The sequence below is a fragment of the Topomyia yanbarensis genome, chromosome 2, assembly GCF_030247195.1.
Source record: "Topomyia yanbarensis strain Yona2022 chromosome 2, ASM3024719v1, whole genome shotgun sequence".
Classification (NCBI taxonomy): Eukaryota; Metazoa; Arthropoda; class Insecta; order Diptera; family Culicidae; genus Topomyia; species Topomyia yanbarensis.
The window spans coordinates 228,958,804-228,979,378 of record NC_080671.1 but is presented as its reverse complement, the minus strand read 5'-3'; the positions used below and the strand labels follow the sequence as shown (position 1 = coordinate 228,979,378).

Below are 20,575 nucleotides of genomic sequence, written 5' to 3'. Positions count from 1 at the left end.
GAAGTTTGAATTATGCGTGTTAATAAATGTATTCAAATGTTGAATAAGTGAAAGATTTGTTATTGAATGGGTCGAGCATCTCACTGTACTCAAGTGGAACGAGTTTTGCTAAGAAATTTTGTTCAAGAAGATAAGACGTATAAATAAATCGCTAATACACTGTGGCATTCCGAAAACTTCGTTACAAATGCCTTAAAACCTTTGAAAAAAGGAAACACGCAAAAATTTGGTTGAATAAGGGAGCTTACACAGGTTACTAGTTGTTAAAAATGTTGAAGTCTTAAAATCATTGGATTTGAAAATTTTTTAATGCAATGGATTACAATACACCTATTTCATTCACCAGGTACTTTTTTGGATTTCATAGAGAAGAAAGAGTTACGATAAAGCATAACATTTAATTTACAAATAAAAGTGTTCTTTTTCATATTTACGATATTTGAATATAGAAATATTTTTAGAGAAAACTCAAAATTTCATGTATTTTTATCTTACACCTATTTTATTGACCAGCAGTGTACTTGTTCTCAAAAAAAAGTTTTCAGGGCGGCTCAACATTTTTTTTGCTTCTAACACTTGGATACCACCAAAAAAGTCTTGAATTTGTAGAATGCGAGTCATTCCACGTTAGATTTACAACTACAATTTTAGTTCCCTCCCAGTTTTTGCGTTTTTTAGCTAAAAGTTATTGACACGAATTTTAGGCTTTGGCTGAATTTGATATGTTTTTCAAGTTATGAGTTTTGGAACTATATAAAATATTTAATTAAATTTCATAAATTTAATAAAGTTGAACATTTTTCAATCCTATTAGATTAGTGGAAAAAAGCATTAAATACTAAAAGCTGCGTTCTCGCATGATCTCACCGATTTTTTTTTAAATATTAGTTTTTATGTAATTTATGTATTCTGCAAATGTTAGAAGCAAAAAATTTTTTGGGCCGCGCCGAAGAAAAAATTTTTTTGGGCTTTTCAAATAATTTATAATTATATCGAGAAGATTGTGTGAAAATTTAAGAATGGAACTCGAAGTATTTTACGAGATATTTTAATTATAAGAGGCCTATCACTGATCGTATAGTGTAAAATTACCTTGTTTTAAGTTTACAATTGCAATATCTTGCAAAGTATTTTGATATCCACTCCCAAATTTTTATACAATCTTTTTAACATGATTCTTAATATTGGTTAACACTCGGAATACCAAGGGGGTAAAAAAATGGGAACGCTTACTTTGACCGGTCATATCTCAGCCGTTACATAATCGACATGTACATGTCTTCACCAATATAAAGGTATGTCTTTTGTGAACACGTCGAATTAAAAAAATAGAAGAATAGAATTGTCTACCGTAAGTTACAGTAAAAAGAGTATAACAAAGTCAGTGAGAAAAAAATGGGAACGCTTCTTTGACTTGCCATATCTTAGCTGTTTGCTCACCAATTTTAATTCTTTTTTCACCATTAGATAGGTAAATCTTTTATAAAAACAGTGAACAAAGAATGATGGAAAACAAATTTGTGTATCTGAAGTAATTGTAAAAACAGTAATTGAGAGTCAGTACAGACGAAATGAGTTTTTCTGTTCAAACAATCATATCACGACCGTTTGTCAACCAATTTCAATTTTCCTTACACCAATGCAATCCTTAGAGCTTCTAGACTTGTAATATATGCAATAAATAGTAGATTTTCAAAAATTACTATACTTTTTCGAGTTTTTAGGAGATAGGATTTTTACAATGTACGTGGTATACGGTTGATTGAAATTCTTTGCGAATGTTAGTTTTACGGTTTGAAAATTACCTGTTTGCTCAATAGTTCTTTATATTATACATGGATATTATTATATCAAAATGTTTGCACGAACGTGGAGAAACACATTATTGTATGTAAGTTACTAAATAATAAAGTTTGTTAGGACGATTCAGTAAATACGAAGAAGTTCAGAATTTTAAAATATTCGTCATATAACTTTAAATTTGAAGCGATGGCCTATACATTTAAATACACCAGTCGATTGTAATTGATGGCGGCTACAATTTCTGAAAAAACGCATTTTTATATTTACTCAAAAATTAGCCAAAAGTACGTAGAAGTACAGAAATTTCATTTAGTTGGCAAATAACGTCGAATTCAAAGCGATGGCGCATACCTTTTTATATACCAATCGATTATTATTGATTTTGGTTACAATTTCTGAAAGAACGATTTTTATATTTTCTCAAAAATAGATAAAAGTACGTAGAACTACAGTAATTTCATTTAGTTGACAAATAACTTCAAGTATTCAAAGCTATCACCTATGCAATTTATACACCAATCGATTGTAATTGATTTTGGCTACAATTTCTGAAAGAACAAATTTTTATATTTTCTCAAAAAATATCCAAAAGTACGTACAAGTACAGAAATTTCATTTAGTGGGCAAATAACGTCGAATTCTAAGGGATGATTTATACTTTTTTATACACCAATCGATTATAATTGATGGGGGCTACAATTTTTGAAAGAACACATTTTTATATTTTCTCAAAAAATAGACAAAGTACAATAAGACAATAAGAAGTACGGAAATTTGATGTAGTTGGCAAATAAAGTCAAATTCAAAGTGATGGCCTACACTTTTATATATATATATATATATATATATATATATATATATATATATATATATATATATATATATATATATATATATATATATATATATATATATATATATATATATATATATATATATATATATATATATGTATATATATATATATATATATATATATATATATATATATATATATATATATATATATATATATGTATATATATATATATATATATATATATATATATATATATATATATATATATATATATATATATATATATATATATATATATATATATATATATATATATGTATATATATATATATATATATATATATATATATATATATATATATATATATATATATATATATATATATATATATATATATATATATATATATATATATATGTATATATATATATATATATATATATATATATATATATATATATATATATATATATATATATATATATATATATATATATATATATATATATATATATATATATATATATATATATATATATATATATATATATATATATATATATATATATATATATATATATATACCAATCGATTGTAATTGATTTCGGCTACAATTGCTCCAAGATAAACTTTTCATATTTTCCCAAAAAACGACAACAATACGTAGAAGTACGGAAATTTCGTCTGATTGGAACATAACTACAAATTTCCGTACTTCTACGTATTTTTGGCTAATTTTTGAGAAAATATAAACAATTGGTCTATCAGAAATTGTAGCCGCCATCAATTACAATAGATTGGTGTATAAATAGTGTAGGTCATCCCTTTTAATATAAAAATGTATTCTTTCAGAAATTGTAGCCACCATTAATTACAGTCGATTGGTGTATAAAAAAATATAAATCATCCCTTAAAATTCGACGTTATTTACCCACTAAATGAAATTTCTGTGCTTATACGTATTTTTGGCTATTTTTTTAGAAAATATAAAAATATGTTCTTTCAGAAATTGTAGCCAAAATCAATTATAATCGATTGGTGTATAAATTGCATAGGTGATAGCTTTGAATACTTGAAGTTATTTGTCAACTAAATGAAATTACTGTAGTTCTACGTACTTTTGTCTATTTTTGAGAAAATATAAAAATCGTTCTTTCAGAAATTGTATCCAAAATCAATTATAATCGATTGGTATATAAAAAGGTATAGGCCATCACTTAAATTCGACGTTATTTGCCAACTAAATGAAATTTCTGTACTTCTACGTACTTTTGGATATTTTTTGAGTAAATATAAAAATGTGTTTTTTCAGAAATTGTAGCTGCCATAAATTACAATCGACTGGTGTATTAAAATGTATAGGTCATCGCTTCAAATTTAAAGTTATATGACGAATATTTTAAAATTCTGAACTTCTTCGTATTTACTGAATCGTCCTAACACACTTTATTATTTAGTAACATACATACAATAATGTGTTTCTCCACGTTCGTGCAAACATTTTGATATAATAATATCCATGTATAATATAAAGAACTATTGAGTAAACAGGTAATTTTCAAACCGTAAAACTAACAAGTCGCAAAGAATTTCAATCAACCGTATGCCACGTACATTGTAAAAATCCTATCTCCTAAAAACTCGAAAATGTATAGTAATTTTTGAAAATCTACTATTTATTGCATATATTACAAGTCTAGAAGCTCTAAGGATTGCATTGGTGTAAGGAAAATTGAAATTGGTTGACAAACCTATCCAATGGTGAAAAAAGAATTAAAATTGGTGAGCAAACAGCTAAGATATGGCAAGTCAAAGAAGCGTTCCCATTTTTTCTCACTGACTTTGTTATACTCTTTTTACTGTAACTTACGGTAGACAATTCTATTCTTCTATTTTTTACCCCCTTGGTAGTCCGCCTAACTTTTTACCCCCTTGGTATTCCAAGTGTTAATAAGGGCACAGAGAAGAAGAGACGAAGTCGAAACGCACCTAAGTAATAAGAAAGGATTTGTGCCCTTCAAGTGCAAAGATTGGTTTTTATCCAAAAATTTTCGTCCTGGTGAGAAATTTTGGTGTTTACCCAATTTTTCACCTTAGGGTGAAATATAGCATAGTGAATAATTCATGTTTTTATAGGATTATGAATGTTTTCGAAAGCAGCATAGCGTAAAACCCAACCAAAACCCTTGTTTGAAATTTGATCCATGTTTCACATTTTTTCCATTTTTTTATTCCCACTTGGGTTTTTTTATTTTGTTAAAATTTTATTGATCTATTTTTTCAAGTTGTAGATTGCATTTGTATTTCTACAATTGTGCGATTCTGTCTTTTTATCTGTTTGCATACTTTTATCTTTTATCCATCTTTTTACGTTCCTTACTTTTGCTTTTTTTCTATTGCTATCAGTATCACTTACTTTAATTTATAGTTTTTTCTCTGTTATTTAACTTTATTCGCAGTTTTTCGAGAAAATCCTGCTATCTTTATTTTTCTTATTGTTTCATATTTTAATACCCTGCTTTTTTATTTGTTTCTTTTGTCATTCCATCTAATTTTTAGAATTTGTCTCTTTACTACATTTATTATTGTCATAGCCTTTATATATTTCCTTTTTTTTCATATTTTTGCATTTCCAAAGGCAATTTTACTTATTCAAATTCAATCAAATTTGTCTTATTGTTTAATTTTTTACCTTTCTCCTATTTTCTTCCTCATTTTGTAGTTTTTAGCTTTTCGTTTTTCCTAGTTTTATTTATTGCCATTGTTCATTCAATATAATTTTATTTATTTTTTATACTTTTTCTTAAGATTTATTTTTGTTATTGTTATTTCTTCATGTTTTCCAATTAACCTATTTTGAAAGTACTTTTTCTGTTGAACATCTTCCTATACGTTGAGTTTTTTTATTTGCCTAAAAATATTTGATTTATCTTTTCTTGACACTATGCGCACTTTTGCTTAACTTTACATTAAGTTCGTTTTTTGCATTTTTTTTAAATTTCATTTCTAGTGCTATTTGTATTCTTTAAATAATATCCATTTTATTATTTTTTTGGGTTAATTTCTCCATTTTTGTTGGCTTTTTCTAGTATTTTTGGTTTTCTTTTTTGTTTGTTTTTTTTTCCGTTTTTGTTCAATACTTTCAATTTTCTTTACTTTTTCGTCTTTTCACCATTTCAATTTTCCAGTTTTTTGAAATTTTCTGGCTCGTTCATTTTTTTTTTAATTTTTCTATGGTTATTTTATTCTTGTCTTTTATATATACTCCTCTAGTTTTATGTATTCTTAACGTTTTATTTATTTTTTCTATCGCTTTATGTCTTGTTTTTAATGTTAAATAAGTTTTATTATTCTTGATTTATCGAGTTTTTCAATTTTATTAATTTTGCCTTTCTCATATAGAAAGGTTATGCAATCACTCTGAAAAACGTCAACCTAATCCCGGCCCGGAGGGCCGGGTGTCATATCCCATTCGACTCAGTTCGTCGAGATCGGAAAAAGTCTGTATGTGTGTGTGTATGTATGTATGTGTGTGTGTATGTGTGTGTGTATGTGTGTGTATGTGTGTGTGTGTGTATGTATGTGCGTATGTGTCAAATAATGTCACTCATTTTTCTCAGTGATGGCTGGACCGATTTGCCCAAACTTAGTCTCAAATGAAAGGTGCAACCTTCCCATCGGCTGCTATTGAATTTTGGATCGATCGGAATTCTGGTTCCGGAATTACGGGTTTCAGAGTACGGCCACACAGAAATTTCTCATATAAACTATAGGAAAAATTAAAAATAGAATTTTTATTTTTGATGCTAAATGTGTTCAAGGTGCATGAAACGTCGAGATTTGATGCAAACTCGAAAAAAAATTTGACTACGATTCACTTTTTTGGATTTTGGCACATTTTTGCCTTTCTCATATAGAAAGGTTATGCAATCACTCTGAAAAACGTCAACCTAATCCCGGCCCGGAGGGCCGGGTGTCATATCCCATTCGACTCAGTTCGTCGAGATCGGAAAAAGTCTGTATGTGTGTGTGTATGTATGTATGTGTGTGTATATGTGTGTATGTGTGTGTATGTGTGTGTGTATGTGTGTGTGTATGTATGTGCGTATGTGTCAAATAATGTCACTCATTTTTCTCAGTGATGGCTGGACCGATTTGCCCAAACTTAGTCTCAAATGAAAGGTGCAACCTTCCCATCGGCTGCTATTGAATTTTGGATCGATCGGAATTCTGGTTCCGGAATTACGGGTTTCAGAGTACGGCCACACAGAAATTTCTCATATAAACTATAGGAAAAATTAAAAATAGAATTTTTATTTTTGATGCTAAATGTGTTCAAGGTGCATAAAACGTCGAGATTTGATGCAAACTCGAAAAAAAAATTTGACTACGATTCACTTTTTTGGATTTTGGCACATTTTTGCCTTTCTCAAAAAAGGTTATGCAATCACTCTGAAAAACGTCAACCTAATCCCGGCCCGGAGGGCCGGGTGTCATATCCCATTCGACTCAGTTCGTCGAGATCGGAAAAAGTCTGTATGTGTGTGTGTATGTATGTATGTGTGTGTGTATGTGTGTGTATGTGTGTGTGTATGTGTGTGTGTGTATGTATGTGCGTATGTGTCAAATAATGTCACTCATTTTTCTCAGTGATGGCTGAACCGATTTGCCCAAACTTAGTCTCAAATGAAAGGTGCAACCTTCCCATCGGCTGCTATTGAATTTTGGATCGATCGGAATTCTGGTTCCGGAATTACGGGTTTCAGAGTACGGCCACACAGAAATTTCTCATATAAACTATAGGAAAAATTAAAAATAGAATTTTTATTTTTGATGCTAAATGTGTTCAAGGTACATGAAACGTCGAGATTTGATGCAAACTCGAAAAAAAAATTTGACTACGATTCACTTTTTTGGATTTTGGCACATTTTTGCCTTTCTCATATAGAAAGGTTATGCAATCACTCTGAAAAACGTCAACCTAATCCCGGCCCGGAGGGCCGGGTGTCATATCCCATTCGACTCAGTTCGTCGAGATCGGAAAAAGTCTGTATGTGTGTGTGTATGTATGTATGTGTGTGTATGTGTGTGTATGTGTGTGTATGTGTGTGTATGTGTGTGTGTATGAATGTGCGTATGTGTCAAATAATGTCACTCATTTTTCTCAGTGATAGCTGGACCGATTTGCCCAAACTTAGTCTCAAATGAAAGGTGCAACCTTCCCATCGGCTGCTATTGAATTTTGGATCGATCGGAATTCTGGTTCCGGAATTACGGGTTTCAGAGTACGGCCACACAGAAATTTCTCATATAAACTATAGGAAAAATTAAAAATAGAATTTTTATTTTTGATGCTAAATGTGTTCAAGGTGCATGAAACGTCGAGATTTGATGCAAACTCGAAAAAAAAATTTGACTACGATTCACTTTTTTGGATTTTGGCACATTTTTGCCTTTCTCATATAGAAAGGTTATGCAATCACTCTGAAACACGTCAACCTAATCCCGGCCCGGAGGGCCGGGTGTCATATCCCATTCGACTCAGTTCGTCGAGATCGGAAAAAGTCTGTATGTGTGTGTGTATGTATGTATGTGTGTGTATGTGTGTGTATGTGTGTGTGTGTATGTATGTGCGTATGTGTCAAATAATGTCACTCATTTTTCTCAGTGATGGCTGGACCGATTTGCCCAAACTTAGTCTCAAATGAAAGGTGCAACCTTCCCATCGGCTGCTATTGAATTTTGGATCGATCGGAATTCTGGTTCCGGAATTACGGGTTTCAGAGTACGGCCACACAGAAATTTCTCATATAAACTATAGGAAAAATTAAAAATAGAATTTTTATTTTTGATGCTAAATGTGTTCAAGGTGCATGAAACGTCGAGATTTGATGCAAACTCGAAAAAAAAATTTGACTACGATTCACTTTTTTGGATTTTGGCACATTTTTGCCTTTCTCATATAGAAAGGTTATGCAATCACTCTGAAAAACGTCAACCTAATCCCGGCCAAATTTTTTTTTCGACTCGTTTAGGGTTTCTGGATTTTAACAGAGGCGTAGTTGATGGTTTACGGAGAGGGGTTACACCCCCCCCCCCTCTACTGTTCGCGCCCCTCCTTTAAAAATCTCCTTAAATCACCCCTCAGACCACCACCCCATCCAGCCCTCATACCCCTCCCTTTCAACCCCGTCATCTTTAAACCACCACTGTATCACAAAGCATACCAATTTAAGCTGGGGAGTCGTTCGTTCATGGGACTTTCGCCCTCTTCACATACCCAGCCCCGCATGACAAAATGAGTTAGCAAGCAGATAACATTGATCTAATGCTGATTAGGCTAATGGAGTATGATATTTTTTTGTTTCAAGTGTTTCACCGTCGACACGTAGCTCATCAAGTTCGTGGCTGGCATGCCATTGTGTATAAGTGCAAAGTGTACTAAGAATGTAATGGACATTTCCACAATTATGTTGAACATAAAAAGCCTCCGTGCCATAGTTTAGAGAAATGAGAAAGGCACAATTGCACCGCTAGGTGGATTAAAACAGGTTTTTTTTATCTATTCTCGTTGATCGCCGTTTAGATATTTTTAATTTTTGTAACTACTACATTTTTAATCTTGCCATTTCCTTACTTTCATAAATACTATTGACAAAAAATAGCGCTTTTCAAAGTTACCAAAACTGTCTAAGAGGTAAAAACTCCCAAACTATAAAAAAACTCTCCATTTTTTTCTTCATTGGCACTACAAACAACTGGAGCAAAAAATGGGTACATAAACATTAAATTTCAGTGTACTACACATAATATCTGTGAACTCCAATGGATTTCAAACATTGACTTTTTTTTACTCAGGCAATAGACAGTGGTGGGGGCCCGTACGTTGGACCCCCCGGACCCGTATTTTCTCTCTGCGGCCCTGAAAACAGTTTATCAAAATATTGTAGAATTGCGTTCGTTTTGCACGTTGATAATCGCAGGATATACTGCGCATGAAATAATTTCTGCAGTTCGACACTTTTTATCAACGGGAAAGATGAATGTTACGTTTTAAAGCCAATTTATACGGAGAGAAAAAACACAACCAGCGCGCGACGATCAACGATGATTGGTTTTACATGTGTTATCTGAGCTACGGCCGGGTAGTTAGCAGTCAGCTCCCGTGAGATCTCTAAAATAATAAGCGATTTCGTGTTGGGCAGAAAATCGACCACCCAGGGTCCATTTGAACTAGTTGAGTATGTTCTAATGCAAGGAGAATTGGGTAATCAGAGGAGGGAGTAATTTTGGGGTTATCCGGCAAATCCATGGGAATATCATTCCCATCAAATGTTACTTCGCCCTCGGCCATTTAGGCTCGAGGATAGCACGTGATGTAAACGAAAGATGGAACTTATATTCAAAGGAAAGGGATTTAAAAGGTAGCGACCAATCGGGGGAAAAGGAAATAAAAAAAAATTGCTTATATAGCGGCGTGTCCGGCTATTCCACTATTTACTTCACCAGCCTAGGCACCAGCGAACAAAGACTGCCTCTAACAATGGTTGATCTTCACTGACAGGAAAACAAAAATATATTGATTGCACCCAGGTTTCTGAAATTGAAAAAGCACTGAAACAGTTCACTAAAAAGAAAACCCGGGACCAGAAGGATTGACCTATGATTTTTTCTTAACCTTTTTCGGAGAAATTAAAAATAATTTACTTAGGTTGTTCAATGCATACCTGTCAGGTTCCGAACCACCACCATCATTTGTTGAAGGCGTTATTACATTGATACCAAAAAAAGATCATTCAATTGATTTGAACGACAAAAAACCAATTAGTATGCTGAATTGAGATTGCAAACTCTTCACTAAATATTAACAAACAGATTGCAACTAACATTCGAGAGTCTTATTGGCCCGGGACAAGTGGCCTCTATTCCGAATAAATCATGCATCTAAAACTTAAGATTATTACGAAATATAACAGTAAACGCCACTCGATCAAAACGCTTCAAGGGCCTTCTGATCTGTTTAGATATTGAGAAAGCATTTGATTCATAGACAATAGTTTCATTAAAGTTATTGCGTATGCAGATGACATTAATGTCTTCATACGGACCGATGCCGAATTCGGAACTTATCAAATATTTTTGCATTTACGCTAAAATTAAATTGAACACTAAAAATCTGCATTCATGCGATTGTATCTCAGGTCCACATTTACTCAGAAAATGTGATTCATTGAAGGTTGTAGGAATAAAGATTTTCCAAAACTTTGCCAACACTGTCGAATGCAACTATTCGATACTATGGAATGCAATACCGTACTTGATATCGACTCATCTTAAAAGACATTTGAATATTTTTCAATGAACATGGATATTAAATTATTTAATTCTATCGTAAACTTTGTACTTATCGCAAGTCTACCCTCCTCTTATAGCAAAGATCAAAACTATGTGCAGAAATTTTATATTCAAAGGCATTGGGCTCTTCAGAGTCAGTCTGACACAACTTTATCTGGAGATTAATAAAGGTGGTTTCTCCCTTAATGATGCGAAAAGAAAAATTAAATCCCTGTTTATAAAAAACATACTATTCGGAAATCTAACCAATGAAAAGACAATTTTATAATCTCTCATACTATTCGGAAATCTAACCAATGGAAAAGATAATTTTATGATCTCCCAGCAACATAACCGCTTACTTACACGTAATGCAAGGCAATGGATCGCGAAATTGAGGAAATTGAAGGTTTCGTTGATATAACAACAAGCAAAAAAATCTATAACTATTTACTGAGCCAACAAAATATTATACCAAAATTATCAAATGAGTTTCCCGATCTTCCATGGAGTATATACTGGCAAAATTTGGACCAGCGATTTATTGCTACTCGCGAAAAGCACACTTAGTTCCTGATGTTCAATGATATTGTTCCAACAAAAGCAACGCAACTTTACTATAAAGTAAGAGGAGCAGATAATAATACCTGTGATAATTGCGGAAAATTAGACACTTTGAAACACAGAATCAAACAGTGCAATAGTAGCGAAACAGCATGGAAGTGGATTCAAAGAAGTGTTAGGCATGAGCAATGCTCATTGAGCATCGAAACAAACCAATTTCGAAGGAAAGCAGTACTGTGGTTGGTAGCAGAAGGTATAAATTACAACTTAAAAGCATCTGGCAAAGGTAGTATAGATGAATTTGTAAAAGAAATAAGAGAAAAGAGTTGGAACAACCGGACTTGGTACAGAAACGAATATAAATATTGGATAAATGTATTGTTTTCAAAATCAGTATAGGGTAAATCGAACTACTACTTGAAATTTTATCCAGGTTTCGTTATTTTTTCCATTTTGTTATTTTTACATGTATTTTTTTTTAAATTTTGTTAAAATATCATTGATCTATTTTTCTAAGTTGTGGAGGTTTATTAGTAGTTAAAGTAAAGTTAATTAAATTTATAGTCATTTCTCTGTTATTCCATTTTTTGCAATTTTTTAGGGAATTCAAAATTTTTTTTTTTATTTTTTCGGTTGATTGTCAACGGTCCGGAAAATCGCTAGTCGGCGGGAAATGCGCCGGTGACGAAAACTGTCAAATAAAAAGCCGTCGAACGGCTGTTCGACGCTATTTAAACCTATGCCGATATAAGCGCATATTTTTTATATTTGCCTTGCTTTTTAGAAAACACTCACACACGTTTACCACAGAAGCTCTAGCTTTTTGACTTTGACGCTAGCTAACGGAAAAGCATTTTTTTGGATAATTAACTCGACCTTGCTTCTTCCACGATCCAGAACAAATTGGATTGGAAATTGCAATAGGTCCTCAGATATACTGCGAGTGTTCATTTTCGGTTTGTCTAACCCGAAAATTAAAACACGTTATCCTCCCGAAACAGGACAACGACCTTTACCAAAATCCGAATTCGTCCAGAGTTCAATTCTTTGCTGATTCTCATCTCTCTCACACTTAAGCCACCAAGATCAAACCATTTCGTTTCGACGCGCATCTGTATATATTTGCAAAGAATCCTCCCGGCGGATAACTCTTACCCGGCTTACTAGGAGAACTCATGGAAAAGCAATTAGGCGCTTACCCCAAACCTCCCGCTAAGGTCTACGCATTCGCGCAATGTAAAGAGCGGATGAAATTTGTCAGTTCATGTGTATGAACGGGATTATTTGTAAGCGTGCATTTAGTTTAGTTTTACCCATTGGGTTTTAGGAAGTTCGTTTCATTTATAACAGTGATATGTGAACTGGAAATATTGTGCGTATGAGCAAGAAAACATGCAAGATTTGAAATAATAATGCAACAATATGAAGAAAATAACACGAAATATATTTATAAAAGTTCAGCATGTGACCATGTCACACGATTGGCCGAAGTAGATGTCCCCTGCATTGACGAGATACATAAGAAAAAGATTATCTTACTTTGGAGTGAATTTCAGAAATAAAATTATTTGATGATTAGTTTTGCACTGTAAATAGTACCACCAACTTGCCCCGCGTGCGTTACCGCACAGTGTTTCCAAATACACAAAAACGCCATCGAAATTGTTTTGACCGCAAAAAACGATTTTCGTGCTATAGTGCCGCCAGCAAAGTTTGTCTATAAAATATTCCTCATCTTATTAAAGTATTAGTTTGGTTATTAATCTCACTAAAGCTGAAACGCAAATTTTTATTGGGTCATTTATGAAAATAGTAAAAAAATGTTTTCATCAAAGTTGTAGCTGTCTTTAGTTGAAGGGAATATAATAAGAAACAACTTTGCTGAAGAGACTATGTATCTCTCTAAAAGATATTTTTGGAGTTTTCTATAATACACCCCTGAAAATCACTTCTTCAAATTAACTTTTCTGGGTGATTTTTAAGATTTCAAAACGTTCTAAGATTTTATCCGGCATGAGAAAAAACATAATTTTTGTTATCCCTCCGGAAGTCGCGCAAATGGCTCACTGAACGAGCAGCCACAGCTGCTCTAGGACGATTTCGCTAGATTTTCAGAGCAGCGTGCACTCAATGCACTAGCGCGACTACCAGAAGGTTATGCAAGTTTATTTCTATCTATGGAGTTATCAAAAGTTTTAGTGCGAAAAAAGCAACATTTTGGTATGAAATGACGCTTCAATCCGCAATTTCCACAGACAAAGCCAAATTCATTCGAATCTATAAAGCAAACGTTCTTAAATCCAGGGATAACTAAATAGTCGCATGCTGTTTCTTGCATGCAAAAACATGTATTCAAAAAAAAAGACTATAATACTCTTTTTTAAGACAATTTTAAAATGAGTTCACACATTTATGGATAAAAAGAGGAAGTATGAAGCATGTTGTTGCATAATGGAGAAGGAGGAGGAAAGGGGAGGGGTTAACATAGCTTACCGTCAAACGGGGTAACTTGCAACACTTCAACATGTTTCTGTTCAGATTAATTTAACAACGCTAATAATATTTTGTCTTATTATTATTATGCCTCTAGCCATCTAGCTGATTGAGAGTTTCAAATAACAGTCTATATAGCATTTTGAATCAAATTTTAAAGGTATAAACTACAACTAGAATATGAAAATGCTCCTTAAATACACAAGAGTACCAGGAAGTCGTCTTTACGTGAACTTGCTTCTCTAGCAATACTAGAAAATGCTCAATTTCTATCTTCTTATACTAAACCTCAGGAGCGGATCCAGAAAAAAAAATTCGGAAGGAGTCCGAAATTTCGATTTTAAAATATTCAATGTACAATACGTAATATCTAATACCCTTCTTTAATTAAAATCAGTTTTGGTTGTCGAATCTGGTTTGGAATGATTTGGAATTTAGAACGAATTTAAAATAGAAACTATTTTAAAATTTCTCAATGAGATAAAAATTTCGGGGAGGTCCGGATCCCCAGAACCCTTCCCCTGGATCCACCACTGACTCAACTGGATTGTTCTAGCATTTATAATAGTTCGATTGCATGGAAAAGATAGTCGTTGACAGTGTAAATTAATAGGTTATCTGTTTTCAATAATATCTGAAGACAACAAAGATATGGTATGATTTAGTTCTCGCCGTTCACTGAAACTATCCCTGGCAGCACTGTTCCAGTGGAATCCAATCACGTTAATTGCGATAGAACTGAAGTTATAGTTCTATGGGTAATACTTGTTACTTACTAGTTCTGAAATGAAGGGTTAAAACCCTGTTAGCTAGCCTTTCCTACGAATTTCTGAAATAAATCGAATGTTCCAGCTGTTCAAAAACGTTGTTGATTATAAACAACATGGGCATCCAAATTATAGTACATACATTTGGTCGCGGTTCTTTGTAAATGACATGGGTATCCAAATTATCGTACATTTGGTCAATGTACTAAAAATAAACAAAAATATACAGCAATAGATTTCAATGAAGTTCATGTGTTGCAAGTTACCCCATATGCGTGGTTACTTGCAACAGGCATAATTTTTGGCCATCCTGAAAACAGGGAATGATGCTTTGATATGATAAATACCATTTAGTAGTCTTTATACTCCCATTAGCGCTTGTACATATTGAAAATTATTCTAATGTTACAGCATTTTTAGTTATACCACTTTTAAGTTGAAAAGTGTTGCAAGTAACCCCGTTTGACGGTACCAAGTTTTTTTTCTGTTGGAAAAAAGGAATGAAACACATAGTTAGAACGCTGAGCATTTGTGGTAACCACGACCTTTTTCATGGTAACTTAAGTTTGTTATTTTTTTTAAATTTTTGATGAATACAATTTTTCATAATTTTCGAAATGACCAGAAAAAATTGGCTTCTCAGCTTTAGGAGGATTAATAACCAAACTAATACTTAATTAAATGGGGAATATTTTATAGACAAACTTTGCTGAAGACACTATAGCTCGGACATCGTTTTTTCGTGGTCAAAACAATTTCGATCACGTTTTTGTCTATTTGGAAACACTGTGCACCGGCAACTGACCCCAAACTTATTTTATAAAAAACTGTTTAAAAAATAACTTTTGTTTATGGATATGTGTAATATCTGTGCTCTTTTCAACCACTGTCGAAAAAATATAATCATTCGGGGAATAGAAATCACCTTAAAGGACGCAAAATGTTCAAAATTAAAAAAAATTACTTAGTATGCTCGACAACACATTGTCTCCCACAACGTCTACAAATCAAAATATTTTGCAACAAAAACACATTGCACAACGTGTTTCACATTACTTGAGGTACACAACGAGAAGCAGCGCTATATGTCTAACAGAAACGGAGATAAAGAGATTCCACCGTTGTACAATTTTATGGAAATATGTTATCTGTATGTAAATTATGAATAATTCTGAGATGTTAAAAATAAGTCAGTCAAACATAGTTAACGAAATAGTTTGCGAAAAAAAAGTGATTTTACCAGAAGGTCTGCTATCGCTAAATGTGTCAACATCATGTCTATACGAGAATGTGCTTTGAGCCGTCGTTTTATTAACAGTGTTAGTACCGTTATATTTCCTACGGCAGATATTACCATTAGTACACTGTAAATAGAGAAATAAAATAAATTGATTAGTACAGTGTGTTCCACATTTATACGTTCATCCTGTTTTTTCAGTATAACTTTTCTCGTTCAAGCAAACTGTACCAAATTTTCAGCGTTTGTTTTAAAAGTTAATCAACGATGTTTTTCGAAATTTCGAAGCCCTAGCGCGTTTTGTTCGTTTGTTATATGAGTTTAAGTGCAAAAAGTGGTGTCCCACATTTATACGTTCACCGTACTATTTTTTGGATAATTTTTTTTCTATTCACACAAACAGCTCCAGATTTTCAGCATTTATTTTTAAGCTTAATCAACGATTTTTCTCGAAGTTTGGAAACCCTGGTGCATCTTGTTCGTTTGTCATAGCAATTTAAGTGAAAAATGTTCCAAATTTTGAGAAACATCGCAAATAAGGCTTTAAAATAAACTTAGAAAATTTGGTGCAGTACTTTTGACTGAAAAAAGTTAATCTGAGAAAATAGGAAGAAAGGATAGTTCGTTAGTTGTTTATTGCAGCTTTAACCACGGCGGGTCATTCGCTGATAAAAGGATTCAAGTTATATATTTGATTTGTAATGAGATTATGTTGTTTCTTGTTTCCAGATGTTCTCCGGAGTTCCGTCAGATGCTATCATGATATTTGCGCAGGGTTGGTTGTTGGATGGACCGCGGGAAACCTCCCCACAGCTCCGCGGAGTGTAGCGGATGGCCGCGCTCGGTTTTCGTCTGGTTTGACGCGTCGTTAGATGCCGTCGTATTGTCCGGCATCCTTGATGAAGGATAGCAATGCATGCTCCTGGGCAGGGTCATTCGAGAGGATGTCTCTGATCGATCGCGGCATGTTGTATTGTTGTCGTAGATTTTCGAGTTCCTCACAGTTGCACAGAATATGCTCGACGGTCAGGCGCGTGTTGCACGGGGTGCAATTAGGAATGGGGTTGCTGGCTATCATATGCGCGTGGGTCAATCTGGTGTGGCCGACTCGAAGCCGGAAGAGGATCCCCGAGCAAATGCTCATGGGTTCAACCACCACCCTTGAAAAGACCTTAAACATGGTCCGTGCCAAAATTCACAACCATCAAGACACCATAAAATGGTCTCAATAACCCATAAATACACCAACATATGATATTTTATATGGGATATATCGGACCATGGTGGTGGTGTTTTCATGGGTTGAACCCATTTCAAACACCCATGACGAACCCCATGAGCATGGGGGTATTATGGGCTTTTCGTTTGCTCGGGTCTTCTGCTCTATTTGGTTGTTGCGGTCGATCCATACGTAGGGGAAACCTTTGATCTTTTGCGTATTGCCGCGGGAATTTCGCCAGTGGTTGATGAAATTGGTTTGGATGCTTGCGTTGAATTCTCGAATGATGCCGGTTGTTGGTGTTTCAGCCGGGAGTTGGGCTCATGTCCGCCTATCGAGGGAGGCCAATCGATCTGCGTCAACATTCCCTTTTATTCCGCTGTGGTCTGGAACCCAGCTGATGGACAAGAGTGGGTCGCGGTAGGCTTCAATGGCCTGTACGAAAGGGTGCTTCGATGTTCCGCTCTCGATGTCCTTTAACACGGAGAGCGAGTCGGTGAAAATGACCGTCGGGGAGTCGGTGGGTCTTTTTTCCATTGCTACTGCCAAAGCGGCAACCTTTGCTAAGAAGATTGACCACGAGGAGGGCAAGCGGAAGGAGAGCCCGCTCTCCAAGCCACTGATCCCCGCTCCCACTCCATCGTCGGCCTTGGATCCGTCGGTGAATATTTGAAGGTGGCCTGAATATTTCCGGTTGACTAGTTTTCGATAGAGGGCTCCGATGTAGTTAGGGGGGTCACCTGCTTTGATGACCAGGGATACCCGAATAGAAATGCACAACAGTATTACAGCATTTTTTATTGTTACATAACAACGATAAACAATGTTATTCTGGAAAATTTACAATGGAAATATAATCACATTTGTTGTTTCTACATCCAATTTCATTGTAAACCCGATTTTTCTCATGGAAAAAGGGGGGTCGTTAAGGGATGTAACAATGAAAAAATTGATCTTTTCCCATACATTCTGAAATCAAAACATCGATTTACATTGTTTTCCGTTGTAGATTTTGGAAGCATGAAGGACTGCATCATAAGTATATTGATGTTACAACAAAAGTTGTTGTTAACAAATAAAACTGTTGTAAATTCAACGTTTCTACGATCAATTTCGATATTACTTTCTGTTCGGGTAGGCTGTAGTCGATGTTGTGACTCGGGTCGTTCCATGCACGATGTCTCATTCGATGTAGGCGGGCGATTGGCGGTAAGGGGCTGCTTGCGAAGCATTCACCTCCCGAGTTTTTCCCAAGAATCCGAAGCTTTTCCTGAATGCTGTTACTACAACTGCCCAGCGGCAGGCGGATTCGGCAGGTGTGCTTGGTAGCAAGTTGGAGGCTAGTCGGACGGCTCCGTGATACAGCGGGCCGACGACCTCAACCAGTCCCTCTAGGTTGCGAGAGTTCATTTCGATCCCGTAGTATATCCTACTGTGGATTAAGGCGCGGCTCACGTTAAAATTGCATATTTATTTATTTTATTTATTTAAGAAAATACTTATAGAGTAAGGACTTCTCCTTCTTTGGTTCTACAATCGGAGTTCAATTGACTACATTGGTATGCATTAAGTATTACTAATTCTAATTCATTTATCTTATTGCAACTCAAATTTAAATTAAAACTAAAACTAATTCCTTACTCTTAGCCGATCCAAACACTCCCGTTAAAACCGCTTACGAGAATCTATATTTTTTATGTAAATTGGGAGCTGATTCCATAAATTGATTGCTCGCACAAAGAACGAGTCTCTATAGTATGCTGAATTGAGTCGAGGCAAGATAAAGTTTCTTGTCCGTGCACTACCGACTGAATTTAATTTAACTGAAAGATAATCAGGGCCTTGGTGTACTATTTTGTGTAGTGTAAGACAGTATCGTACCTTGAGGAAAATATGGAAGGGACATCCGAGCAATTGGTCATGGAGATGAGAAACACTTGAAAATCTAGGTATATGGAATACCCAACGAATGCATCCGTTGAGCGCAATTTTCAGTCTGTTCAAAGCGGTGGCGGAGGCGTTCGATGTTAACTCAATATCAATAATTAGATGAGGGACTAGAAGGGATTTGAACAGCCGTATTTTAACCTCAGTAGGCACCATACTAGCTGTAAGTCTAAGATGGCGTAAACCAGCATAGATTTTTGCACACTGTGTATTAATATGAGCATCCCATTCCATGTTTTGTTGAAAAATAGCACCCAAATTGGAAAGCTTTTCAACGTAGACAAGAACTTCATTATTGAAAATGATATTCGGTAACGGTGGTCGTTGCTGACGTCTCGTTATGAACATGACTTTAGATTTAGTAGTATTTATTGGAAGTAAATTACGTACTGATCAACGATATATGTTATCGAGATCAGAATTTATTAGTAACGCCATTTCATTTATAGTTTTATCGTGGGAGTACAAATATAGTTGGACATCATCGGCAAAAATGTGAATCAAACAATATTGAAGTACAGATGGCAAATCATTGATGTACATGGAAAATAGTAAGGGACCCAGAACAGACCCCTGTGGTATACCAGATACAATTTCGATAGGACTTGAAAGTGAATGATGCACTTCAACCAGTTGAGTTCTATGACTATTGCCCTCCAATTTGCCAACAAATTGCTGGCAATTAGGGGGCTATTTCAAATGCAACATTTGGGCGATTTGCCGCCGTCATATTTTTGACGCCCAACCCGCCCTTAAATCGCCCCCAAATCGCCCACGGAATGCGCCATTTAATCGCCCTTAATTGCCTAAAATACTCACATATACTTACCAGTATACTAGGTAATCATCACCAACTTATAGGAAGAATAAAAGGTGAAATTGTTATTGCACACCAAAACTTATCACAATCTGACGTTAATTAAGACTTTAGGTCAGAGATCTTGTTCTACTATACTTACACACGATTCCAAAATTTTCTACATTCGTTGGCTAAATGAAGTGCACTAGACTAACAAAATACACCTGAGAACACACCAATTGTTCAAAAAACAATTTTAAGCTTAAGCCAAACATGAACCGCCATGTTTGAAAAACGCAAAAAAATTTAAGGGTTGTGTACAAGACACGACCACGATGACATTAAAAATGCAGCCAGTTTTATGAGCAAGCAATATTATCCGTGGCCAAATTAAAATCTTAATGCCATCGACTGTTTCAGAACTACACACAGGCATGCTTTTCTTCACTAGAGATAATTGTTGAATTTTTAAATTAAAATTGATAATCTGTAGTTTGACAAATTCAAGTTTTAAAAAAGTTTTATTCAAATCCCCTAAATGTGAACATAAATTAATGATGCTCACAAACAAAACCTTACATTTATCTTTAAATACCTGCTATCGAATTAAAT

At 34.3% G+C, this 20,575-nt stretch overlaps 1 protein-coding gene across 11 annotated transcripts in view; it reads right to left on the bottom strand.

The window, feature by feature from the left end:
• Positions 1-20,575, bottom strand: part of LOC131682955 (adipokinetic hormone/corazonin-related peptide receptor variant I-like) — a 1,078,244-nt gene that overhangs the window by 436,064 nt on the left and 621,605 nt on the right. For 10 of the 11 annotated variants that reach the window (XM_058964785.1, XM_058964777.1, XM_058964781.1 and 7 more), the window contains exon 3: positions 16,002-16,125. In XM_058964785.1, the coding sequence (XP_058820768.1) occupies positions 16,002-16,125 (124 nt within the window). The remainder of the gene's footprint in view (positions 1-16,001; positions 16,126-20,575) is intronic. The other variant, XM_058964788.1, reaches the window with a different exon arrangement.